This window comes from Centroberyx affinis, unplaced genomic scaffold (assembly GCF_046629955.1).
Source record: "Centroberyx affinis isolate AG114_WGS23_722 - 3 ecotype Tasmania unplaced genomic scaffold, CSIRO-AGI_Caff_v1 ptg000254l_1, whole genome shotgun sequence".
NCBI classification, from domain to species: Eukaryota; Metazoa; Chordata; class Actinopteri; order Beryciformes; family Berycidae; genus Centroberyx; species Centroberyx affinis.
In genome coordinates, this window is record NW_027278936.1 from 212102 (window position 1) to 221655 (window position 9554).

The 9554-nt window shown below is 41.2% G+C and overlaps 1 protein-coding gene across 1 annotated transcript; it reads left to right on the forward strand.

The window, feature by feature from the left end:
* The first annotated feature begins 923 nt into the window (after positions 1–923).
* LOC139666184 (zinc finger protein 516-like) lies at positions 924–8253 on the forward strand. Its single transcript, XM_071545318.1, has 4 exons — positions 924–2307; positions 4681–5991; positions 6342–6406; positions 8203–8253. Exons 1-4 carry the CDS (start codon positions 924–926, stop codon positions 8251–8253), a joined length of 2811 nt encoding a protein of 936 aa, XP_071401419.1.
* Positions 8254–9554: the final 1301 nt, after the last annotated feature.

Sequence of the window (9554 nt, forward strand, 5' to 3'; positions counted from 1 at the left end):
AACATAACAGCATGTCTGAATGAGAATTGTCATCATTGAATGCCTTAAATATCCACAGTCGTCAATGCTAACACTTAGTCATAAGTGGTTGTTGGAAAGCCTGTAAATAGAATAGGCTACCTACTGTACATTGGAAGCATTTATTGTCAAATGGTAACAAGTGATGGCAAGAGTAAGCCACAAATTTAAGGGCTTAATTCATTGTTATAAACTTTTTTTTTCTTTTTGGCCAGTGAAAGCTTTTCATTATGAAACTATCTGGACATAAATTAGTGTGTAGTATCCTGTGCACAGCTGTAGCTCTTAGAGGTGTTGGAACTGGAATATTATTTGTCCGCCATAAAGACTGTAGGTTTGCTGCACGCTTAATTTCTCATAGACTGACTTTTTTTTCAGATGCATTTTGCATTGCTACTTTGTCTGGTCCATTCATCACCACGTTAACAATCACCCTAAATTATGCCAGTTATGTGTCAACCTACAGTGTAGTGAAAAAGGTGCCTTGTAGGCCTACTGCTAATATTTTTTGCACTAGCCTAGATTACCATTAACATTTTCCTCTTCACTTGGGAGTGATTCCTATTATACTGGTTGGGTAATAACATTAGATGGAATACCGACTGTGCAAACTTCCTCTTTTTCAGCTCTCATCTCTGAAAAATATTGTCATTTTGTGAATTTAGAAATGTTGTCACTAACAATTTTACTTTCTTGTTCTATTTTCAGGTTTTCTTGTCAAAGGAGTATACAAAATGATACAAGAACATCTCATCAAAAATCAGGATGGACACTAAAGCAGTGACTGTTTACACATTCTTGATGTCCATTCTGAGAACTTAATTGGAACATATACTGGACTTTGCATAGTTAAGGATTTATTACACAGCTGTGCTTTTTGAACTACCAGCACTCTGGAGACAACAATGGAGGCAGAACAGAGGGAGGGTGCGTCACAAAAAAGCACAGCCATTATAAAGACTGAAACAGAGGAAGATGTGACCTCTGGCCACACATGTGGAGTGTGTGGCCGTACCTTTCCTCTTCTCAGCTCTCTGTCCCAGCACATGAGAAGACACACCCGGGAGAAGCCGTACAAGTGCCCGTACTGTGAGCACAGGACAGCTCAGAAGGGCAGTTTGAAGGCCCACATCCGAAGCCATAAACTAGGGCTACTCAGCCATAACTTGGGTGACAAGGAGGGGGATGGAGAACAAGGGCAGAAAGATAATACTAAGGTACCTGATGGCTCTCCTGAATTAAATAGCGCCTCTGACAAGGGCCATAATGTCAATGGGAAGATGAAGAAGAAAGGGCCCAAGAAAAAGGTTAAATGCAAAGATGCCATAGCTGGTGTGGAGGAAACAACTTGCAGCAAAGAACAGGTGGATGACGGGGCTGAAGCTGGGCCCTTTTCCTGCAGCTTATGTAGCCAGGTTTTCCCTCAGGTATTACTCCTGAAAGCCCATATGAAAAGACACAGGGGCTCCCAGGATCACGGTTGCCGGATCTGTGGACGGCGCTTCCGCCAAGCATGGTTCCTCCAAAGCCATATGCGCATTCATCGGGTTAAGGCCCAGCTGCGAGGTGGCAAAAACAATGACACACCTGCGACCATCAATGGTGTTCCTCAGGACCCAGCATCCTTGACAAATGACGAGTGCCTCTATGAGCTCTGTGCCAGCTGTGGTAACTTCTTTTCTGACCGCAAGACCTTGCGAATACACGAAAAGCTGCATAAACAGAACCACAGCCGCACCCAGACGCAGGGCCAGCCACAACAAGACCTTGAGGACTCAGAGTTAAACATCGCTAAGAGGCATTTTTTGGAAACCCTAAACCTCACATGTGTTGGACCTGGGGAAACCCCTGACGAACGGAGCCTGGGCAGACGAATTCCAGAGCTGGATCCTGTTTGTAGTTACCAAGCCTGGCAGTTGGCCACAAGGGGACGACTAGTGGAGGCCACAGAGAAATGCCTGGGATGGGAGGAGAGACTAGCGGATGCTGAGGTGGCATATGACAGGGAGAAAGGCGAGTACGTGCCCCTGAAGCAGGAGAGGAAGAGAAAACAAATTGACACTTCTAGTTCCAACATCAAGAAGAAGAAAGGCGATGTAAGCCAAGACCACACATCAAACAACTTGGCTCACGCTAAAGGTGGTAACAGTGGGATTCTCAGTCGCCAGAGTGACCGTATCCTGTTGAATGGACTTGGTCATGCGTTTTATGGGGCGCTGCAGAAAAAGAAGGTTAAAGAAGTTTACTCCACTAAACAAACCAACAGTATCAGGAACCAAGACCAGGAAGGTAAGACATACACCACACTATTTAATCCACACTATAGTTTGTGCAAGATGGTAACAATACCTTGAAATGAGGGATCAAAGGGAGTTACCAGACCCTATATTATGAGTCAATGATGGGGACAATTGTTTTGTATTGAATAAAGCACCATTCTTGTTTGAATTAAGTAATCAGAGGTCATGTTTGCTGACATTGTGCAGCTGTTACTTTTCCTGATGAGGACTGCCACATTTTACATTAAATATTTAACAATCAGCTACACATAAAGCTCAAGATTTGAGTGGAGTATGACTGGATGACATGACAGATCATATCCCTCTTGCTGTAAAGTAAGTTAAATTTGCCAGGCTAGCAATGTGGAGATGTATACTTAAAGATTCAGACAGCTGGAGTAGAAACAGTTTTTAAGTACTTAGAATTAACATTATATTGTGGAGAAGGGAGACCTCTTGTGAATTCATGATTGAATTACACTTACTCTTACATACATGTTTTTCCTTATACAAACAGCTCTGGTAAATGCACTTCAATAAAGGTTTGGACATCTGTAAAGACAAATCAAGTTTCATTCCAAATGGCGTATCTGCTATAGGAATATTTTGCTGGCTGAAATCATGAGTGAATCTTTTAAACACACCCTCACAAAAATATCAAATAACTGTCTTACCGGTTTTAAGTGCCTATAACTTTTGAAGAATAGCATAATGTGTTTTATTTTCACATTTACAATAATAGTAAAATCAGGTGCCACTTTTTTCAGTTGGTGAATTATCATTTCGGAATAAAACTCTTCAAATAGAAAGACTCTTCAGATAGCCTAGCTCTTACAAACTATCAAGGAAGCCAGCGACTTTGATGTTGCTGACAGCTCACAGTTCATTAGATTGTTATGAGAGGTTGCACTGTTCAAATCCTGCAGTTGTGTTGTGTAACTCATGCTGCACCCAGCCTATTGCTCACACAGCCCAAAATCTTGCCTTACTAAACTGGAGTTAGAGTTAGAGTCGGCAGCTTGGAAGCAAGATTTAGCTACCTAAGCTTCTTTCCTACCCCCATGTGTGAAAACCTTCAGAAATTTGTGTTAAATCAGCAGAAGAGGATAGTTGACTGTTATTTGTTATTTGTTGTGTAAGTAGGTAGCCAAGCAAGATTTCCTTGTAATATGTATTTTTGTATAGATAAGAACTTATTTGAGACTTATGATATCCACATCAACACAGTTAGTTAACTAGTAAAAATAAGTAGTAGTGTTACTTTTGTCAAATAGCCTAGTGGATATTGCAAGCTTTGATGCTCGAAAACTGGAAGATCATGACCAGGAAAATACAGTTAGATTTTTTTACTCAGAAGTATGTCTGCATATAGTAAGTAATGTAATGTGATATTTGATTAACGATGTAAATAATTAAAAACATATTATTACAAAAGTATAATCCTGTTAAGTTGAAATAGAAACTGAGCTGTTAATATTTTGTCTCAAACTTCTGCCAGAAAGGTATTTGAAACCGTTGCAGACAGAAAATGAAAATATTCAGCCACACACAAAATAATTAGAGAAACAGTGAAATTCCTTATTTTGGCCAGTGAAGGCTCTTTTTAGGCGTTCACATAGGAGCTAAACACCGTCTGTTTACCTGCTGGTTTATTATTCTCCTTCTCCCATGTTTTTGCAGTTTCTTGTGAGATGGTACATGATAGAGACATTAAATTAAAATAGAAAATAATTAGGCTACATTTGAAAGCTTTAAAAGGCCATAACTTCTAAGTCTGATTTACCATTCCACCAGTCCACCATTTACATTTTTTTCATAAACAAATTTTCAACATCCTTCCTACATCATTGGCCAGATCGTCACCAGCGTGTCCCATCATGAAGAAACTTTGTAGATCTGTTCAACAGGCTATGCTAAGATTAAGGATCAAGCCATTTTAAAACCAACCAGTAGGGGGCACCATAAATTGATATCTTGAAATGGGTTGACCAAATGTTACAAAATTTGGTATACAGTATGATATGGTGTATGTTCTAGGGCCAAGTTGTAGCCATGGTAGAGGTATGATTGTGATTGGTCAATATGTGCATTGGCTATCACATACAGTAATGGCCTCTAAGTCAAGAAGGGTTCGAAGTATCACAGTGTAACTTGATGAACTCTTTAGGATCTCTGTCTGGAACATGCATGTCAAATGCATTCAAGTCTGTCAAAACTTGGTAGCACTTTGGATGTTGAGCCAATGGCAGCAGTCATGACCCAGTGATGGATGCATATACTGTATATTATAACTGTGTCCATGCCACTATGAAACTTGATATGGTTGTCATAGTCTGTCCTTTGACCATTTCCAATTCCCCTTGCCTTCTCTTCTAATCTACAGATAAAAAACCATACTTCTGCGAGCACTGTGATTTCCACACTGTCGACGCCTCGCTTCTCAGGTCTCACCTGCACAGGCAGCACCAGGACTTCATGGGTCCCTACAGCAAACAGAGCACCATTTTGGACAACTTTAGCCAAAGTGGTTCCAAAGCCTCAAGATACATGGACTACCTCAGAAATAGGAGCGCGTTGCTTAGTCAGCCACATTGGAATCCTTACACATGTCCACCTGTCCAGGTGTGGGCGGAGTCAAGCGTTAAAACAGAAAAATCAAAGGGTGCTGAGGTCAAAGGGAAGGGAGATACCACTGTTGATGCTGCCAGTCTTCTCAATTTGTCAGCGTTACCTGTAGGTGAAGGAGATGGCACCATTAACTATCTGGTAAAAACAGAGGGCCTGGCGAGACACCAGTGCCCATATTGTTCCCACACTACCAACTACCCAGAGGTGCTGTGGATCCATCAGCGGGTTTCACACAGGGTGGATGGCAGTAGCTCCCTGGCACCCAAGTGGGCACCCTGCATTAGTAGCTTCAAGAGTTCAAAGACAGGCGCTGCCCAGTGGAGACGCACAGGGCCTCCACCATTCCTCGAGGGCAAGGACTGCCCAGCTCTACCGGCTCCAAGAACCCAGCGCACACACCCACCAGGCTTCACAACCTGCAGCAGCAGCAGCAGCAGCAGCAAGCGCTCAGCACCTAAGACTCACTCAGGTGTCCCTACAAATAAGTCCAAGCCTAGCACTCAATCAAAGGACTCACAGTCTGCAGACGGGACACCGTCTAGTGGGAGGATGGGACTCCTACCTCAAAAGAAGTCTGGTGAACAGAACCGCGCAGTCGAGGGGGGAAGCAAGGGCAACAGCGTTCAAGTTACTTCATCAAGCAGTAGTGCGCATAGCAAAAGCGTCCCTGGTTTCCAGTCTACAAGCAGCCCCAAACCCAGAGGCCACAGGGTTGCAGTGGAGGGGAACCTACTCCCGCAAGAGGGCTTGGGTTTTATGTTGGCCCGCAATCATGGCAGGACTTCATCTAATGTAACTGCAGATAGACTCCATCCCCACAGGCAGACATGTGACTCCTCTGCAGGTCCTAAGGGTCCTGATGTTTGGTCTGCCATGAACATGTGGGGGATACACGGGAGCAAAGCATACTTAGAACCACTCCTTTTTGCTCAGGGAAAGAGTGGATCAACAGGAGAAATGCCAATGGACATTGATATTTTGAGTCTCTTGAAAAACTACAATCCCCACGATCTGGCTGCTCTGTACCAGCACTGGGGGTTTGTCGATCCCAGGCTTGATCCACAAGGTAAGGAGGAACTTGGTTTTGGTGTTTTATTTACTGTATGTAAATAACAGATAACTAAATGAATACTGCTTTGTTCTATGATAGAAAGAGTGGATGGAGGCCAATATCGATCGAAGGCTGAAATTCAAATTTAATGCATTGAAAAAGACTAGGTGCTTAAAGATGGTGGTGATTGTTAGTGTTTGGATGCTTTGCACTGAGGGATGGGTGATGATTAAACAGGAAGCCTTCATCTTCATGTGCCTATTAATAAAAACATGCAAACCTCAGACTGAGACATGACCGGGATACTCATGTATAAATGCACTTTCATTCTTAAATATACTGTTTCCTTTCTCCTATTTTTACAGCAATGTTGCAGTTAAATGGAAATTTTGGAAATGAAGTCCATTCCTCCTCTGAAGCTTCCAAACAGGTATGTTTTCCTTACAGCAGCCTCTCATATTGTATGTAGGTTCGAGTTTAATTCAAAAAGTGGATGGATAAGAATTGTCTCCTATTCCTATGTTCAACCCACTGAAAAAATTTGATTGAACAAGAACATGAATTTATCAATTAATTACGGTTTCAACTGAATTTTCTGAAAGGAAAGTCAGTTGACCCCAAACCTGGATCTATCAATTCACTTTCCAAAATTAAGAACACCACAAGAATCCCTCTATCCCTCACAAGTATGTAAATCTATACCAACTGTGTGCATCTGTGTGTGTGTGTGTGTGTGTGTGTGTGTGTGCGCGTGTACATTGTCTGTGTGTGACTACAGTATATATGAGTGTGTCTGCGTGTTTTCATGTGTTTGCATGCGTGGCTGTCAACTTCCACAACCTGGCTGTCTTCTTGCTTCTCTTTTTCTTAAGAGAGGCTGACAGGGATGAGGCAAACAAATAATAATGAAAAAAACATTGTTGTCCCCCTCAGGGTAGAAACCGCCTAGCGTCTCCATATGGTGTGTCATCAGCCTGTCAATCAGGCCTACCCTGATGCTGCCTACAACTGTTCTTTGCGTTTTCCTCTTTCCCCTAGAGTAATAATATGTGGGCAACTTTTTAAGACACTAGAGATGGGCAATATCTCTTTCTGCAGGGGTGAAGATTGACAAATCAAGACAAATTAGTATGGATAATGTCATGGGCCATATTGAACATTATTATAGAAAAATATTTTGTCCATCCATTTTTATTCTCTTTGTACTAGAATGTTCCCTGTGTATCCCGGCCTTTAAACCAGCTTCACCTGCCACACTCTCTATCGATAGCACTCATTTTCAAGGACAAAAAGTAACTTCTCTATGTACAACTTAATTTCAGCAGGACTTAATAGGTAAAATAATAGAGATTCTGTAAAATAACTTGTTGTTGCACATGTATCCAGACAACTTCATATTATCAGAAATGAGCACACCACACATCAGTAAGTTGCAGAACTGGTTAGACGCTGTATGTTTATGTACTATTTCATGAGGTACATTAACACAAAATGCACACAATTCTGATAAATTTAAAAGACTGCAGTTGTACTTAATGCATGTGTCCCCAGGCAACAGCACACAGCTCACCATATGTAACTGACACCAAGATCGTAAACTGAAATCAAAATAAAAAGGAGACTGAAAAAAAACAACTAAAGTTGAATTTAAACTACAGCATCTTGTCTACTTGTAAAACCAACTAAACTAAAATAAAAATATATGTGAAATGTGTTCAGTTTTTGTCTTGTGCAGGGTAAAAAAACACTATGCACTCACTACGCCACGAGATGGCACTATCCTGTAAGCCATCCTGCTGCAAATACATGTACTGCATCTCTCATCATCCATATTTAACATCAAAATTAACCAGATAACTGAGTGGTTACTATGAATAAAACAAAACAGTAACTTAAGTGTTCCTGTCTAAGATATTAAGAAATTCCAATACAACCTCATGTTTCATATAGGTTGCAGCAAGGTGTTTCAAGGCATTATAATATCTGGAAATTCCCTGTCTAAATGATTCATCTATTTCCCGTGGTTTCAGATTAGCACAGTTCCCCTCTGAGTTAGCATCTGTGATAGTGTTTTGATCATTCAAATATTTCAGGGTGGTTATGCACTGCTGGCTCATTTATTGCTAGCGTGACAGTGTGAAAGTATGGTGCTCCTTTCAGTCTGCACACACACACACACAATCTGTCTCAGTGTTGCTAGACCTAACCGGTGTGCCTCTTCTGCAGGTGAACAGCCGCTCCGCTTCATCCTCAGGGTCTCTTCAAAAAGGAACGTGAAGATATGTTCCTGTTTGCTTCCAGCTTGCTCGATACTGCAGCACTAAGAGGCCTGCTGTTCTTTAAAGGAACCAGCCATAACTCCTTGGGGACAGAGGCACTTGATAATGCACAATATATGCAAAGCAATGAGGTGGACTTGTTTATAATTCTGATTATTTTGTAATATGGTTGTTTCACTGGAAGGTGAGTGTTATGCTCACATTCTCACAAAACAATGCTTTTTGTTTGTTAAGATTGTAGATGTGTTAGATACTGCAACACATATGGAGATATGTTTTTAAGGAAACAAGGCAGAACTGGTTATGCTCATTCAGACAGTGGGAAAAATGATAAGAAGACAGTGTAGAGGGACACTGAATTTAATGTGAAGCCAACAAGGATTTAGAGATGGTTTTGTTGGCTAAAGGCTCACAGAAATATGCTGGTTTTGGGGCTAATAATGAGCTCTAGCTGTAGAGATCCCCTGCACATTTATTTTTTTACACAACAATATGAAATACCAAATCTCGCAAACGAGGATGCCACTGAGAACATTCAAAAGCGGTCCAGAGATGTAGGCTGAGCCTTGAAATTTTCACTACATTTTTACTTGTATATATCAAAACAGCTGCAGTTTGTTTTTCTCTGTATTTGGAGCCTGTATGCCTGCGAAATGTCTGTTTGGCTTAGGATAAGTATGGCATTGTCACAACACATTTAGAATTTGAAATGGAAGAGTAGAATATGCAATGCAGGTAGTACGCTGTCACATTTTAGTTATATACTGATACATATTTAAGTATCAGAGTACTGATCTTAGACCAGTTCTTTCTTCTAGACCATGTTGATTGAGATGACAGAGTGAACTTCAGCGGTCATCTGGTTAATTGTCATCCATCACTATGCTTTGTGAGGCTTTGACAAGTATAGTGCAAGTATAGAGTATAGAAGTAAAGTACTGTGCTTAAATCACACTTGTAACTTGCATTTCAGTTACAGTGAAAAAAAACAAGATTTTTTTTACAAATTAAGCACAAAGTCGCCATCCCACTGCCAGTATTATGGGATCGCTTAATTAGGGCTAAATCTGACCAAAATCCTGGCTTTACCACTGTCATGTTAAGTCATCCCACACACATTCAGAAGAACGGGATGCACTGGTTATATCATCGTCATCCTCATGTATTGCACTCCAAGCGCTCTACAGCATACACATCTTCAAGTACGTTGGGATTGGCTGCTTGATGCATATTTAATTCCAATAGTCAGCAAAAATCTTGTTTCCCGACATTAATCAGATGCTTATTAAACTTGCTGTA

Bases quoted from the DNA above. Each gene is read 5' to 3' on its own strand.
- LOC139666184 (XM_071545318.1), top strand. From the start codon at position 924: ATGGAGGCAGAACAGAGGGAGGGTGCGTCACAAAAAAGCACAGCCATT. The intron at 2,308-4,680 runs GTAAGACATACA...TCTAATCTACAG, and splicing joins CAGGAACCAAGACCAGGAAG to ATAAAAAACCATACTTCTGC. The intron at 5,992-6,341 runs GTAAGGAGGAAC...CTATTTTTACAG, and splicing joins TCCCAGGCTTGATCCACAAG to CAATGTTGCAGTTAAATGGA.